At 28.2% G+C, this 18,485-nt stretch overlaps 1 protein-coding gene across 1 annotated transcript in view; it reads right to left on the bottom strand.

Annotated features, from left to right (window-relative positions):
* Positions 1-230: 230 nt before the first annotated feature.
* LOC129909292 (chondroitin sulfate glucuronyltransferase) overlaps positions 231-18,485 on the bottom strand; it is a 56,750-nt gene continuing 38,495 nt past the window's right edge. The window contains exons 3-8 of the mRNA XM_055986368.1: positions 5,691-5,846; positions 5,210-5,625; positions 4,971-5,151; positions 4,600-4,911; positions 4,356-4,536; positions 231-1,602 (exon numbers count right to left, since the gene is read on the bottom strand). Coding sequence (XP_055842343.1) covers positions 1,160-1,602; positions 4,356-4,536; positions 4,600-4,911; positions 4,971-5,151; positions 5,210-5,625; positions 5,691-5,846 — 1,689 coding nt within the window. The 3' untranslated portion in view covers positions 231-1,159. The remainder of the gene's footprint in view (positions 1,603-4,355; positions 4,537-4,599; positions 4,912-4,970; positions 5,152-5,209; positions 5,626-5,690; positions 5,847-18,485) is intronic.

The raw sequence follows: 18,485 nt of genomic DNA, 5'->3' as shown, positions 1-18,485 counted from the left end.
ACTTTTTTTTTAATATAAAACATACAATCTTAAAATATTTCTCTCTCTTTAAAGTTATCTAAAAATATTTCAGTTTTAAAAACTACCTACTTATTTCTATTTATTTAAACTTTTGTTTTTTATTTTTACAAAATATAATTTAAATAGACTATTTCCTAAGACTGGAAAAAATAAAAACGAAAATAAAGTCTTACAATTTAATAGAAACTTTAATTTCAATTATAATACTATGATATAATAAAACTACTAATATATAATTTTTTTTACATAAATACATAGATACTAATTGTTGAGTAACAATTTTGTTTTTTAACTAAATTATAGAAGTTTCAAACCTTTGGCACTTTGTCTTACAATAAATTATGTATAATAAAAATTTAAACAATATTTAATTTTAATAAAAAATAGTTGCCCAAGAAGATAAAATAGTAAAGAATTAAAAAAAAATTAAATTAATGATAAACAATTTTAGTCTTTGATCGGACCTTTGTGTTCGTAATTATAACTCACATATCAATTAACTTGACATTTTGTTTTCGCTAGATGACGTTTTATTTATTTTTTAAATTAATTTGAAAAATTTTGTGACTAATTTCAGATTTATTTCGTGTACATCAACAATATTGGAAGCTATTTTCAATTTAAGATAATTAAAAATATTTTGCAATAATTGTATTTTGGAGTAAGCAAAAAGCAACCAAGTATTCACTCTCACCCTCGCAATTTAATAAGGAAAAGAAATTTGAGATTCAAAAATAATAAAAACAAAAAGAAAATTTTTCAAAGTTTCAGTCTGTAGATCCGAATTGAAAATATACCTTAAAATATATTCTCATTACTCTTTAAACTTTTCTGTAACGTTACCGTAATGTAGAGTTGGCAAGTGGATGCTATAATGTTAAATAATGAATAAATAAAAAAAAGCAAGAAAAGCAACAACCGAAAATTAATATGGGAACATAATAAATATTCTTAAAATTAGTTTAAAAGAAAAAGTTTAAATAACATATTATTTACTATTTTTAAAAGTTCAAAAATCAACTCAAACTTAAATGAAATAGAAAAAATATCTGTAATAAAATTAGTAGGACAGTAATTTTGAGCATTTTTTTGTTCGACTAAAGTTATAAAATATTTCAATTTTGTTTTCATTTGTTTTTTAATGCCTTCTTGGATTATTGTTAATACTTTTATCCTCAAAGCGTATTATCGAATCGCCAATTTGTTTTCTAGACGCTAAGTGTATACATTTCTTGCTACTTAAACTATTACTACTGCTAAGATTGTCAGATCTTAAAGGTATTTCATTGGAATAATTATTTACATTATTATTTTGATTTGTATTACTTTTATTATTATTATTATTGTCTAAGCTGCTATAAGCTGGGCACTTGGGTATATCACTTGTAGTTTCGAGGAAATTTTTAATGGCAGTGCCATATCGTAAATTTGGTTCAACACCACGCAATATGTGTATTGGTAATTGAGCACCAACAAATATATCTAAAATTGTGTTAATTGTTTTATCGGCACGATTGAGAAGTAACTCAATGTCGTTGTCATTGTGGACTATCGGTACAGTATCTTCGAGTTTTTTGCGAGCTGAAATAGAAAAGTGATTAGTGTTTTTTCTTAGGCATAACGTACTTTAATTATTTATTTCCATTTTTATGGAAGCTAACCCTCATTTAGGTCCCAAAGAAGTATTTTACATAATATCTAATACATATCAATAAAAATGTAGAAAAATATTCAAAACATTTCTCTGTGCATCGTTTATATGTTCCAAAGCGAAGTAATCCCGCCCAACACAAGGGCAATTTACTACAATTTAATTGTTTCTTGTTTCCACAAATAATTTTGAAAACGAAAAATTAGTAACACATATGTACATAAAAAGAAAAGCCTCTTTAAGATCTATTCATAACTGGTTGCTGATCCAAAATATGCATTCTTTTCTTAATTTCAAGTTTTGGTTTATAGATATGAGTTCACAATGAACAGGCCTATCCATTTATGTAAGAAAATTACAAATCTATTTTAATAAGAATTTCGAGAAAAAATCAAGGTTAACCCCTTGTCCAAAAATAATTCATTTTCAAAAATTCAAAAAAGTTATCGAAATCCATCGAGTAATACATCAAAAGAAAGGCCTTTTTAAGCTTTCTTCATAACTAAAAAAGTTTTTTGCAGGTCTGGTCGCTGAATTATTTCCAAACGAAATATGTTCTTCTTTTTTTTTCTTAAATTCGAAAGCAGATATTTTCGGATCAAGGTCTCGAAACAAGTTTTGGTTTACAGATATGAGTTCACAAATCCTTTGAAAAGTATAAAATAGTTCAGGAAATAATAAGGTTTCGGGTCTTTGTTAAAACAGATCAGCTGTCAAAAAAGTCTTTTTAGCTTAGGTGGAAAGTTGACTATAATGTTATCCAAGAAAAATATCCCTCAAAATTAAGTGTTTTTGTAAAAACAAATGTTGACTAAAAATTAAGTGACGTGTAATTTTGGCAAAAACTCGAGAACGTCTTTGGCTGATTTTTGTTTTTTCTTTATTTTAAATTTTGTTTTCATTTAAAAACATATTCAGAAAAAAACCAAATGAAGAAAAAAGAAAAATTAAATCGAAATTTTCGTTTTGTTTGAATTTTTGTCAAAGGAAACTTGAGACATTATTTGATTCTTTCTGTTTTCGATATTTATGGTAAAAGTAATTCACTCTGATGGTATTTTTATTATACAAAAATAACTGCTGACACAAATAACTGTATCCAAACTATTTGATATTGAAATTCTTTATTTATTGAAAAATGAAATTAATTTGTTTAAATAGTATTTTTATTATTTTGTTACATATACATGTCCCAAAGTAATGTTTCAAACGAAAAATGCTGATAGGCTAACTTAAGATTTCTCAGAATTTGGTAACTTGTTCCAAATCCTTACGGTTTTCGATTAAATGCAGTTCTTGTGAAATTTCGAAAAATTCCTACTTTGCAACAGTAATTTGCCCATAATTGATTTTTGTTTTTTACAATTCTTTCACTAAAACATTGCCTAACAATAAAAAACAATTAATTAATAAAAATATTTTTTATTTCATACGCCAATTTTTCTGCAAAATAATTAACAGTTCCAACAAGACGAAAAAAATTTGTATGGTGTGACTCTATTTTATTATTTTTAAAACTTGTCCCGGTATTGTAGTTTTCAAAAAAGTATAAAAGTTTCACAAGTTGAAGTTAGATCAAAAATATTATAGTTTGAATTGAACAAAATAGGATTTTTCAGAGCTAAAAAACCCTTGTATTCATCATAACTTTTTTCTTATAGTTTAAGTCAAATAAAATGCTTTAGAACTTTAAATTATCTACATTTTATACCTTTACGGTTTTCTTGTACAATGCACGGTTCTTGCACTATAGCTCATAAAACTCGAGGTTGGCTCACAGGGTATGAAAATTGTATTTTTGCTCCCAACCCTACAAAAGGAAATCTTAGAAGGGGAAAGGGGATTTATCTATTGTTTTGGTTTACCATGAACCCAAAAAGGGCAAATTAAACCCAAGCACAAAAAATATTTTTATTTTTGTCGACCTGTGTAATTTACAACAGGAACTTATGAAAATTGAAATCAAAATCGTTAGTGTATCTAGAAAATATTAATTTCTAATGGAATGGTTGATTCCGTTGGTACTAGTCATGACTTATTCACAGATATTATTTAAGAAAATGAAGTCCGCGACAAATTTTTGTGACTCATAGCTAAAATAATTGGTAATTTGGGAAGGACTTATACTTGAAGTTTTGGACACACAAAGTTGCGATTTTTCTGAAATTGTAGCAAATATAGAATTTCTTAACTGGTTCCAGGTGATTTTTTTTTATAAAATGCAGCTTTTAGAATCTATATATGCTAAAAGCTAAGAAAAAGTTAAGCAGTTAGAAGAAGTTTTTCGAAGCTCCACTTGGTTAAATACTATCATTCAATCTAAGCAACGTACCATGAAATCAGTTCGGTGCAATCTAAGCCTATTTTTTTGTTTTAGGTGACTGGATCTAAGATTGATTTTTGTTTGAGTTCGGATGGGAACGTGTTTTCAGAGGTTTTGAAGTTGGAGACTAGGAGGTTGGAAAACATATTTCCTCTTATATTTTTGAAAGAAAATTCAGAAGCGATTTTGGACTAAAGTACTAAAGATACAAAATATGGAAACAAAGTTGTTTTTTTTTCAAGCTCAAAATTCATTTCATCTATGGAAGTAAAGCATGAGGCTAGTAATAAATATGTACTTCACTTTTTTTTAAATAATCAAATATAATTTATGAAATAAAGTGTATCCTTACTAACTTACCTTGCACATAGTCGCGACTATAGAAAGCAATCACATCATAATTCCACCTGTCAAAGTAACCAGCACTCTGACTAACATCACAAGTTTCACATTCTTTGCAAAAATGTGCAAACTTACATGGATACATCATGAATCCAATTGGTGAATACACTTGGAATCCTTGTATCGTATTCATGCGAACCTGCAAAAAGAATACATTCATTAACATCAAATTCTAAATAATCAATTAAAATTTGAATTTTACCCGATTGAGAAAATCCGCTTTAAATACACTTGATGTTGAGCCCATAAGAATTAAGCTTTCAAGACCAATTTTTGGCAAGGCCAAGTCAGCCACAGCTAAACTGAGTATTTCATTTCGGGCATAAATTGAATTGAGCATAATATCCTCAGGCATAATGACATCACTTAATATCGCTGGCAATCGAATTGAAAGCCACGCTATCCGAGAACCATCGGTTTTATATTTGGTGGATAAATTTAAGGCAAGATTTTTAATATTTCGGAATGGATCATTGTCGCCTTTGCTAGGCGAATCATATCTGTAAAGAAAAATCTGTAAGAAATAAAATGCGTTAAAAAATTAATAATTGATAAATGTTGTTTGTTGCTTACCATAAGAAGGAAGGTATTGTCTTGATTCTTCATGCAGATTTTTTCATATTGGCGAACAAACTCTACACCATCGTTGGCTAGATGTTCAAATGCTGGCACTATTATGGCTATTCTTGTACTTTCAGTTACATATGGCGAGGGTACAACTTCTACCCGACCCAAAGGCTTAACTACCTGAAAGCTGACAAAAAGATGAGTTAAAGCCAACTTAAAAATTGAAAGTTATTTTAATTAACTACCTCTTCGTGACCAATCTTGGTTCATATCGCTTTGCATCTAAAAAATTCAAATGCATATGATAGTCCATGCCTCTGGTTGGATCGAATCTCCGGTAAACCGTGTGTATACTCGAGTAAGCTAATCCTGGATACTTGTGACGTGCATATTGCACACTTATATCTAAGACTGTTTGAAAGTCTAACGAGTCGATGCGACTCAATGGTTCTACGACATTCTCTGAATTTGGCAGAAAAATGTGAGTACTATTGATAAAGTGCCACACAAGAATGTCATGGCGAGTTTCTGGCGAGCTGCTAGTTGGCACTCCTAATGGCCAACGGATTTCTAAAATATTATTCGATATTGTTCCATTCGCTATGTGATAGGCTTTATGTTCAAGATCAAAGCTGCGGTGTTGAAGGTTTTCTAAATGGTACTTGAAAGAAAAAATAAATATTAATTAGATACAAAAATTTGAAAAATATAAAAGAAGTTACTCACTTTTGAGAAATAGGCATGAAGTCGATAAAAATCATCTGCACTTGTTATAGGATATATTACAGAGGCGTTTCGAAAGGCCTCTTCTGATGACAATAGGCTAAGGTCCTTGTATAATTTTATTGATGGCCTCACTGAATAAGACTTTTGTGTGATGCCCTGGAATATAAAGAAAATTAAGTGTTAGTACCTTTTAATCAAAAGGGGTTAGAATCGATTTTAAATTTAATAGAGTGTGAATAAATTGGACCTTAGTCAATCATGTTTACTTATTATTTTTTTTTATCTCAAACCATATAATTGGTCGGCAAAAAGCAAAAAAAAGTCGGGAGCAAGAACTTTGTTGGGTGATTTTAGTTGAATTTAGTGTGCTACTATTTACAGATTTTTTCTATCGCGTCTAGTTTTTGAGCTGCACCATCGCTATTTTCGTTTTAAACTCCCAAAAACTAATTTTCAATTAAGTTCTTTTTGATGTTTAGTATACAGGGTGTCCCAAAAGTAATGGATCAAACGAAATATGCTGATAGGCCAACTTTAGGGCTCTCAGAATTTGGTAACTTGTTCATCCCAAATCCTTACGATTTACGATTTAGTGCAGTTTTTGTGAAATTTCGAAAAATCCCGACTTTGCAACAGTATTTTGCTTCCTCCGCTCATAATTGATTTTTGTTTTTTACAATTCTTTCACTAAAACATTGCCTAATAATAAGAAATAATTAATTAATCAAAATATTTTTCATTTCATACGCCATTTTGCAGCAAATTAATTAACAGTCCCATGTTTTAAAGAAACTCAATTTCCTTCTTTTATTTCAGAGCAACACCCTGAAAAAAATTTGTATGGTGTGGAACTGGTTTATTATTTTGAAAACTTGCCGTGTTATTGCAGTTTTCAAAAATGTATAAAAATTTCCAAAATTGAAATTATAACGAAAGATATTACAATTTGAATGCAAAAAAACAGACGTTTTCAGAGCAAAATATCAAACAAAAATCGAGGCTTTTGTTCAAAAAGAAATAAACAAACAACAGTCGAGAAAATGTGTTTATTTTTCTTTGTTATTTTTCTCTGAAAAGCCCTGTTTTGTTGCTTTTAAATTGTAATATCTTCAGTTCTAACTTCAACTTTGGAAACTTTTATACATTTTTGAAAACTGCAATAACACGGCAAGTTTTCAAAATAATAAACCAGTTCCACACCATACAAATTTTTTTCAGGGTGTTGCTCTGAAATAAAAGAAGGAAATTGAGTTTCTTTAAAACATGGGACTGTTAATTAATTTGCTGCAAAATGGCGTATGAAATGAAAAATATTTTGATTAATTAATTATTTCTTATTATTAGGCAATGTTTTAGTGAAAGAATTGTAAAAAACAAAAATCAATTATGAGCGGAGGAAGCAAAATACTGTTGCAAAGTCGGGATTTTTCGAAATTTCACAAAAACTGCACTAAATCGTAAATCGTAAGGATTTGGGATGAACAAGTTACCAAATTCTGAGAGCCCTAAAGTTGGCCTATCAGCATATTTCGTTTGATCCATTACTTTTGGGACACCCTGTATATAATATATGTATATTTTTCCGTATTATATTGCTTTTTTAAATCCAAATCAGAAGACGCAAACTGGAAATTGGTTCAAAAAATAAACCAAATCATTGAAAAAGAAAAAGAAGCAGGATTTTGAGATATTTATCATAAATTTCTTTTTCAATATCTTTGAGAAAAAAAAAATAATTTTGAAAAAAATAAATACCTTAAGGACGTTTTAATATGGCGTTTTGAGATTGCATAAGCAGTTTTGCAAAAAATAACTTAACGGTGATGTAATTAGACGTCAAATGTACCCAAAAAAAAACGAGTTTTTGACCTGTTAATATTCAAGTATTTCAAAAACATGACGTGCCAGTGAAATTTTGATTTCGGATTTCGGGCTCAACACACAAAAATTCTTTAGAAAAGTAGGGTTTCAAGCTCTATTTTCCTTGCCGACTAGTGTTATTAGATCTTTGTTTAATTTGGATCACCCTGTTTCATTGATATTTTTACTTCATACCTTTTAATTTAATCTTTTTGTATAGCCTCATTAATAAAACTTCTAACACAACAAAATTTTCGTTTTCATTCTACACGAAGATATAAAAACCAAACAATTCTGGCGAAAAGAAAAGATCAATGAAATATTTTTTTGCGCTGATTTGTGCTTGTTCTAGATTCAGGTGGTGTTTGTTATTTTACTTCTTCGAGTAATCATTGATGTATGTATGTATATTTTCTTAGAAATAAGGAGTGTGAGATGATTTTGCCTTAGAAATCGGAAGATATCATTATTCATTGATTGAATAAGCAATTCTTACAAATTTTGTTCGGGATAAAGTATATAATGTTTTATGAATAGGTATTTCATATCAATGACTTATTCGTTGAAAAATATAATGTATACTTCAAATTGACGACACTGAAGAAGGTTTGGAAGTTTTCTAAAAAAAAGTTACACTGATTTTTCCAAAACACAATTTTTTGTATCTAACTAAGCCATCAATAAATACAATTGCCAACATAAATATTAAAAATATATTATTTATGTATTATTGAGCTGTCAATGTAAAATACAATAAATCATTAAAATTGATAAAAGGAAAATACTTGAAAAACTACACCAGAACATTGTTTCAACTATTCATAATATTGCATTAGTAGTAGATATTTTATACATACATAGGTATATATGAGAAATAAAAATCTGAGGTTCAAAATTCAGAACGAATATAGCTTTTTGTTTCTCAATCGATTTATAATTTATTATTTTGTCCGTATAGTTTTCATTGTTAAGCTGATTCTCCATATCAATAAATAATTTGTTAATCTGATCTCTCTAAGTCTCCATAATGAATAAATAATATATTTTGTTTTGTTTTCTTTCCCATTAAACATTGAACTTGACTTTTACACCAGGCCAATGGCATTAACCTCGGGTGGCACGGGTAAGCAAATTGCGCAATTAGTTCTAAGTTTCTTATATTTTAATTCCTATGAAATTGAGTTAACAACTACTTCTTTAATGACAATATAGTTCTTTTTTTTTTAAGAGATTTAAAGTGAACCACAGTAGTGTTCCGCTTATCTGGAATAATTGATTCAAAAAAAAAACTTTGACAAATTAAAGATAAAAACAAAGATTAAAAAGTTATGTTATGCTTTTCATTGAATTCGAAATAGCTAGATAGTTCATGTTATATTTGGAAGATTCCATGAGATTGTTTTTTTTTTTTTGTCAATTAATTAACAAATTTTATTTTGAAAGTCTATATAGGGTAGAGTTGCTAGTAGCCGGCCCCTTAAGGATTCTGTCTCATAAAATAAAGCACAGAAACGTCAAATATTAACATTTTCGAATGATTCTTGAAATAAAATGTACTTTATTTAATAAATTTTTGGTATGGTTAAAAAAATAGTTATTAATAGTTCCCAAAAATATTTTATTTAAGTTTTTGCATAAAAAAGTCCGATTCTCCTAAATCCGGCCTTTGTTTCCTATTTTCGGCCATCTAGTGTCCCATTTCCGGCCACTGACTTTTTAAGGTCAAGCTTAAATAAATTGAATGTTTTTTATTTAAATTTTTGTGTTTTAAGAATTTAGAAACAATTTTGATTGTTAATAAGTTATAACATCAAATGATTTAAAAATGTATTTAATTTTCCCCATTTTTTAAACTTTTATCAATAAAAGGGGGCCGAATACAGGAAACTCTTGAATTTCAAAGCTTTTTTTTTGTGTTCTATCTCCGGCCCCCCTTAAAATTACAAAAATTCACATCTTTTCCCTATTTAAAACCTATTTTATTTGAAGAATAATATATATTTAATAAGAAAAACAACATTTCAAAGCATTAGCTCCGAAATTGTTTCCACAAAACACTAATTACGATAGTAGGTTTCGGCAGTAAAATTTAAAAAAAACCATACCCGATTGGATCACTTCACAAAAACTTATTTTTTTCTAAGAAAACTGAATAGCAAGAATAATAAGAATATTGTAATTTTAGGAGAGACATTTGAAAGAACAGAATAAGAGCAAAAATTTGGAATAAATCCTACGAAATCACTAGTTATAAATATTTTTCTGAAAGGTGGCCGGCTACTGGAGAGGGCCGGAATTAGGCAACTCTACCCTAAGTTTTGTATAGCTATGGCTTATGAGTAGAATTTGTAGAAGACAAAATACATTCATTTTACAAGTGTCCCATCCGTGACAGCTCAAATATTTTATTTATTTATATATACCAGTAAAAAATCCACTTTAATACAAAATTATTCGGTTAAGTGTGATATCACTGTATTTCTATTTACTTTTAACAAAATTTTAATTTATATACAATATTTTTGTTCGATTTAATTTGAGTAGACAATAGGAAGGTAACTTATACTTATAACGACAACAAACAAAAAACACAAATTTATATTAAAAATAATAATGAAGATAATCACTAAAAAAAACTTGAAGCTATAATTTATGCCTTGATCCTATAATTTATTACGTAAAATAATTGATAAATGAATTCAAGTTGTCCTTGATAGACAGAAACAACACTTAAGTCTAACACAATTGATTTTCTCCAAGATGTTGAAGTTGAACGCTATTTCCTTTCTTTACATTATTTGGGTACCTATATAGACCAGTGCCGAAGCCTTCAAAAACATTAAAAAGTAAGAAAAAATCATAGTAGGATGAAACCCATTGGAAAAGGAGGTGAATACGATAATAATGAAAGGAAAAATAAATTACGGGCGAGCCGAGTTCGGGAAGTGGATGGGTTGAGTTTTTAATGGTAAAAAATGGTATATCTCGATTTCCGGCAAAACTACAAGTTTTATGGAAAAAAGTTGTATGACAACATTGTAGGTAGTAAAAAGATCTACAACTTATGCATTAATAATTTTTTCACATTTTATTTATTTATGTGAAAAATTAAAAAAAACGAGTTTTTGGTTTTTTATTTTTATCTTTTTAAAAAAAATGTTTTTTTCTATGAAATTTGGTGAAAACCTACCTTATTATGTCTCAAATACACAGTAATTTATTTGATTTAAAATATTATTTTTTTCACCTTATTTTAACTTAATACCAAAAAAACACCCTAGTTTTCAATTGAAAATTCACGTGTCAAAATATCAGCTTTTTTCAAAAAATCGGTAGGTATTTTGTTCGTTAAAATGTCTACTTTCTGATTGTGTAAGCAAAAATTTACATTAGTATACCATAGTACATGTTCTGGGAAAATTCAAAAAATGAAAAAAGCTTAAATTCGAAAATTTTATTTAATCATTATTTACAATTTTGCCCTATTGATTAAAATTTATACTTTAATTACTCAAAAACCGTAACATTTATCAATGTTACATAAAATCTTACGAAAAACATTTTTTTTTTAAATTGTAGATAATTTGAAGGACAACAGTGGTATTTTAATTTGTTAGCCAATACTTGCACCGTTTACAAAATAATAAGGCAAGAGTTTGCTAAACAAAAACGACTTTGACTTAGGTAATATTACTTATTTTTTATTTCTTTCAACAAAAATAATGTTCGATAGAAAATGTTGTGACAAACAATTAATAGCTTAATTTTTTGCTGTAGTTATTCCCAAAAAACGATATTTTTGGGTGTTTTCGCACCGGTTTTGCATGCATTCATTTATCAATTTCTCGGCCATCTTTGGTGATAAAGGGCTGATAGGTTAGAAAAATGTTTATATTATAAACCTTTTTCGAAAAGCAAAAACGAAAATGTGTTTTTTAACTACTAGAATTTGACTTCAACTGGCTGCCATTTTGTAGTAACTCACTCAAATACATTGAAATTACATACAACAATAGAAAATATTATAAGGAAGAGAATGTATGTTTATTTTTTGGTCTACGACAAAGTGGAGCAAAGATATTAGCTTAAAAGTAAAATATCCCAAAAATTAAATTTTTGTGAATAACTCCACTAAAAAGAATGATCAGGTGGTGAGAAATTGGGGTTAAGCCTTTCAAATGTACCCCTATCGATCCATGAAATAAAAACTGAAAGTTCCTCTGTGCGCAAGGTTAGGCCCTTTTTTCCGACTTTGACTGGAGTAATAGAAACTATTAGAAAATCCATAAAACACAGTTTTGATCCATGGAAACCATCTTAAAAAAAGTAAATACTTTTAAATTGAAAAATTGATCATTTTTTCAAAAACAAAATTTAGTATTCCTTATGTTTCAAGTAAATTTTTTGGATTTTGATCCAACCATTATTTTGTTTTAAAAATTATTTTTTGACATATTTTTCAGGTTTTGTGAGAAAGGTCTGTTTAATGAAGAAAAACTGGAACAGAAAAGATTAGAACAGCACAAATTCTTGAAAACTGTCAGAACAAAAAAGATCAGAAAAGTACACCTTCCTATTTTAAAGGGTTGACTTTTGCCTATCAGTTTTGAAACTTAAAATTAAAATATTTTTTTTTTGTTATGACTTTTCATTCAAATAAATTATAATTAATCGGAATATTTGTTCACATTTTGAATTTTTCTTTATATTATGAAGATTCTAAACAAATTTCCATTATTTTGAATTTATTTAAATATATTTTTGTAAGAATAAAACAAATCAAGTTGCTGTTTGACACTTCTCACTCGTTTGCTCTACCTCAAAAGTAGGAGCAGAAAAACTTGTACTAATCTGTGCTGGAAAACTTCATGGAACACAAAATGACAGTTTGTAGAACAGTTTAGGGCAAGGTTTTCCTTCATGAAACACACAAACCTGTAGTTTTCGGATCTTTTCTGTGCGGATCAGATTCATTAAACAGACCTTATATTATCTATAAAAATACAAAAGTTTAGATCTTTCAATTATCTATAACAAGCATGTCAAACTCAATGGTTACGAGGGGCCAAAAAAGCGGGTTCTCAAAAAAAAAACTTACTGACATATCCTTCTAATGGGTGAAAATAACTGCTCGCATCGATAGGTACTTTGGAATTTGCAAACGATTTTATATATGCATCAGTTTCCAAGTGTTCTAAAATCTGAATGACAAAAAATTGTAAAATTCGGGCTATCAACTTCTCCGAATTTAGAAATTACTTCGGAGTCACACATATATATAGCTTCCCTTGCAAATATTTTTTTTTTAACTTTCCGTCTCCGAAAACGGGTTTGGCATTCGTATATTACGTTATTAAGTAATTATACCGCGTGCATACAGGCAACGTCAGCAAGTATATTGTAAATACATAGGTCGAAGAGTTTCATTAAATCAATAAAACTTTGTGTCTAGAGAACTGTTGTAAGTCTACACTTATGATATCTTTTCTGAATTTGCTGAACAAAATCGAAGTACAAAATTACAAAATATGGATGAACTTGTATCGGTTAATTGGCTCTTCAAGAATCACTTTATCTATCAAAAAAAAAATTTCCACAAAAAAATAAATATTTTAAAAAAGTTAGGAAAATCTAAGATTGATTTATTGCTTTATAGACACAAAATTCGCAAAACTTGCAGTTATTTCTTTCTGTCTTCTTTGAAATTCTGATTTACAAGACAAAAAAAAATCCCCTTTCGATCATGTTAGATGCTCTGAGATCTGAATTAATTGGAAAACACATCCTCCGACAAAAAGGGCAACAAACCCATATTCTACCTGAAAGATCTAAATAAAACAAAGGATCTCTGTTATCTTCATTTTTTTTTTTTTTCAAAAGAGTGGATATAATAAAATAAAGTTAAGCAAAATGCCCAAGGCATTTTGATATCTTTCAAAGAACAAAGCACCCAGTCTGTCTTCTGATTGTCGTATTTAAGTCTTATGTCCGCTCTTTTTCTTTCTTTTTTTATTTTCAGAATTTTGATGCAATTTATACGAATAAACTGTCGCAGACTTGCTAACGCAGGAAATAAAATCAAAACAAATTCCTGTCTGACCTTTTTGTCTCTTTTTTGTTTAACTCTTCTGTTTTAAAACAAAACACTCGTTTGTTCACTGAATCTAATTACCATAAAAGTTTCACTCTGATTTTTTGTGATTATTTCAACTGTGCCCCCTTGATTCGGCTCGCATCATTTTGTACGTCATTGAGAAAGATCATAACAACTTAAGAAGAGTTGATGTTAAAGGTTGCACAAAGCCTTAGTTTTCGTTACAATCAAGAAGTTTAAAACTTCAATTATGATGACTTTGAACCAAAAAGTTTTATTCTGCCTAAAACTTTTTGCTTTTGATTTTGAAACTAATTGATTAGATTTCAAAATTAAATATGCCATTTAATTTATTCTATATATTATGTAGCCAGTTTGAAAATAAATAACGAAAAATCCGGTTTTTTCTATGCCATTTTAACACAAATCTTCCAAAATATTCACTCACGTGTTTTTGAAACTATTTTTCAAAAATTTATTTTTTTAAACTCAAAATTAGGTAGGTATTTTTACCAAATTTAAGTTTCTAACTATTTTACGTCAACGATAATCATCCCAAGTTGAATATTTACCAGGAAGTTTTTAATTAAATAACTACCTAAAACCTTTTATTTGTTAATATTGGAAAACTAACTTAAATTATGAGTTTAAAAAAAAAAAAATTGAATTAGAAAAATGCGTGTGAAAACGAAGTAGGTATACAGAAATGTAACTCATTATCTAATATCTATTACAACTAAATATTTCGACTAACTTTAAATATTTTTGGCCTCAAATCGACGACAAACAACAGAGGAACAATGCTTAGTCTTTTGTAAATAATACAACAAAAAAAAAAGTAAAAACTATTTGACAAATAACTACAATTCTAATGGTTCAAGTTCATAAAATAAATTAAACAAACGACAAAAATGATTCATAAACAGAAACCGAAAGTTCTAATTCACTCAAGCGAGTCAGCTTGCTGTCACTTAAAAAATTGTTGGGGTCATTAAAAAAGAGCGGACGTTAGCCGATTATGTTTCGTTTCCTTTTTTACATTATTTAATACAACATTTGTACTCTATGGTTTGTTAAGTTAAAAAAAATGCGTTCTATTGAAAGCTTTTTTTTTCAAAGTTACCAAAAGAATTTCCTTCATATTCAACAATTTATGTATTTTTCACAAAAAAAATCCATACTTTCGTTTCTGTAATATGAAACTTAAAAAAGAAAAAAAAAAAAGAACCTCAATTTATTTTTGTACTGACGCAATATTTGCGTTAACTAAATTTTGCAGTAGAAGCACACTTGTGTCATTGCCCCTGTGGATACTTTCCTCTTCATATTATTTATTATTTTGAATAAAATTTACCTTTAAAATATTCGTCTGTGATACTGAAACGTAAATAACAGAAAAAAATGTCAAAAAGTATTTTTATGCAAAAAAAAATAAAAAAAAATAGATATTTTTGATTTTTTTTTTCATAAGTCTCTTCAACCAATTGAGTAAGAACCATGCTTTTGGCTTTTTTTTATTAATATATTATGAGTCAAAATAACTAAGATGTTTGACAAGGGTTTTAAAATTCAATATAACCAACATGAAGCCCAGGTGGGATCAAAATTTAGATAAAAATGTATTTTTTTTTTTTTATTCATGGAGCGCGTGAGTTTTGTTAATTGCAGACAAGGGGATATCATACTTTAATGTTGAGTAGATAATACAAATTTATAGGAAAGGTAGGTATGTATATTTGTCAGCACAAGATTTTAACACAATATATCACGTTGAACACATACCCGCCGGCCAATATAGACACCGGATTCAAATTTATTTTTTTTTTTTCATGGTTTATGATCTGATCTGATATGAACAAAATCTTAAATAAATACAAAATATTTATACTGCTGACTGACAGAGACTTACTTTTGGAGTTCAAGGCTAGGAATAAGAAGTTTGTTGTTTAATAAAGGTTGGATTTTTTTATTTAGAAAAACAAGACTATACTTTTACTACTATACTTTAAAAAATTTTATTGAATATAACAAAGTTTTTTTATTTCGAACTTGCTATATTTGAATATGAGACTACTTTTATGAGACATTCTTTTCAGACCGAAACATTTTTGATTTAGCTAAAACTTTTTTTTCACATAGAAAAAGCGATACGCTTCTGAAGATTTTTTACTTGCGATATAGGTACTATAGGGCAAGTTTAGGATTCGTAAAAAAAATCAAACTCGAGATAACAATTTTACATGACATTACGATGATGGAGAATGCCAAAAAAGTGGGTCCGGCAATTCTGTATGTCTGTCTGTCTGTGTGTCTGTCTCTATCTGGAGCTACAGCCTAAACGAGTGAAGTGATTTTCTTCAAACTTGGTAGTTAGCAGTTTTTCCCTAGAGGGGAAATTGAAATTTTTTTTTATGACCAAAACTAACGGTAACTGCCATATAACGGAAATAGAAAAGTTAATTTTTTTCAAAAACGGCTCTAACGAGCCGTAGTACTACACATAAGAGCCAACTTTTTAAATAAAAAAAATATTTTTTGTACCGTTATTAACGGTACCTGTCATAGAACGGTTTTTTTCGTTTCTGAATATCTCGTACAACATTAACCCAATTTAAATTTTTTACCCAAAGGTGTGTAAGTAAAGATAATATTAAAATTTTAGAAAATTTTCAAAAAACGCATTTTTGGTTTTTTAAAAAATATTTCAAAAATTTTTTTTTTGAAAAATCAATTTTTTGAAAACGGACCAATGAAAAATTTTGAAATTTAGTTTTTATGTGTAAATAAATTATTTCTTTAAAATGGCATACCAACTTTTTTTTTGAAAAATGTTAAAAAATTTTTATATATAAAAAATTATTTTTTTTAAAAAACGGCTCCTACAATTTTCGAAAATTTTTTTCTGAAAATACCTTTTTATACAAGAAATAAAATGGCATATTTGTTTTTTTTTTAAGATAATTTAAAACGGAGTTTAATTAATTATAAAAACAGATTTAATTTTTTTATACTTATGAAATTTCTTCAAAATATCAAATTTTAAATTTCTTGAATAAAAAGCTTTAACATTATAGTTACTTTAAGCATAAGAGCAAGTGCGTGCGCCAGTCGTGCAATTTATTTATTTTTAAAAAGGATTGAAAATATGAGATTTTGTGGCTTGAAGACGTGCTTTTAAATATTGATAACTCTGTTCTACATTATTACATTATTGTAGGTATTAATCTAAAAAATTTTCTGCATTGAAAAACAAAATTCATTGCAATATGTGTCCATTAAATATTTTTTTTTTTTAATATTGGTCGAATTTCTTACAATTTTGACTATTCTATCAGTAAAGTGACTGGAAAAGTATTTAGTGGATTAACTTGAAATGTTAAGATAGTATTTGGAATCCTTATACAATATATTCACTTCTATTCAAATTTAACGCACTTCCAGAAAAAAGCTATTATTACTTTAAACCAGTATCATGGTTCTTATCTCAGATGAGACAAGAGTGAGCTTAAATTCAGATATCCTCGAACAGAACGCGTTACCAACCAGCTCTAGAATTGGTCCACAGGGTACGAAAATGCACGAGTTAATAGTGTTACAGTGGTTTCAGAATATCTTTAAGACTTTAGTATATACCAATTTTGGATTAACCACCAAGAAATCCGTATTTAAATTCAATAGAACATGTCTGGGAAATTCTGAAGTGATGCGTTCGGCACCGGAATATATCTCAAAGCAATATTGATCAGCTGAAAACTACAGTGAAAAAGTGTCGTAGAATATTTAACAGTAAAACTTTCAAAACTTAATTCGTGGAATGAATAGAAGACTCCAAGTTGAAATATGCTATATTGGAATTAACATCAGATTTTCTTTTTATTTCTTTTTTTTTATTCTTAAAAAAAAATCCTTAATATCGGTTTTCAGAGCTTGAATTGTTAAATTTTGTTCATCATTTTTTTTTTGTTGGTATTATTGTTGCTGTTATGCATTTTTTCGACTTGATATAAAGTAAACCGAGATAAAATTTATTTTCTTAAGAAATCCGACTTTTTTATTAGGTAATTTTTCAATATTATTCAAGTTTTGTACCCTTTCAGAACCTTTCAGAATACAAAAACTTAAATAATATGGAAAAATTACCTAAGAAAAAAGTCGGATTTCTTAAGAAAATAAATTTTATCCCGGTTATTTATGGAATATCCTCAACATGTTATAACATTTAGAAAAGGGAATTGAACACACCAACTTTTAAGGCAACTTGCCGAATAATCGTAGAGCATTTTTTTTACAATACGGTTCATTGAATTAGAGTCATGTAAAATTTTTTAGTACTAAGTTGGGTAAAAAAGTAATATTTTCTTTAAAACTGATGCAGCTGAGTTAAAATTTTTAAATGCATTTGCTGGCAGGGTTATTCAAGGTTTTGTAACAAAAGAAAAAAATGAGAAAAATTAAGATTTGTAGTCACGGCACATGAAAAACCGTCACAGGGTGACCATTTTTTCGACTTTTTTTCAAATGCCCATAACTCCCAAAATATATGGCTGCGATTTTTTTTATTATTTTTCTGATAACTGTCACCACCTACCCTATCTAGCGTTTTCGTTTCGACGTTAACTTTTGGGACACCCTGTATACACACACAAAAATAAGAACTAGAATTTTAAAGCCATTTAAAAAAAAGATATAGGGGTTTAACTACAAAAGTAAACAGAAGTGCGTTGATTTTGAGCAGGAGTGTATATATACATTAGGTATGTATGTATATTTTATAGACCGGAATACACCTTTATCGAAAAAGAATAAAGCTTTAGTAAAACAATATTAATAAAAAAAAAAAA

Source organism: Episyrphus balteatus, chromosome 2, assembly GCF_945859705.1.
Source record: "Episyrphus balteatus chromosome 2, idEpiBalt1.1, whole genome shotgun sequence".
NCBI lineage: Eukaryota > Metazoa > Arthropoda > Insecta > Diptera > Syrphidae > Episyrphus > Episyrphus balteatus.
This window is presented reverse-complemented; position numbering and strand designations above follow the sequence as displayed.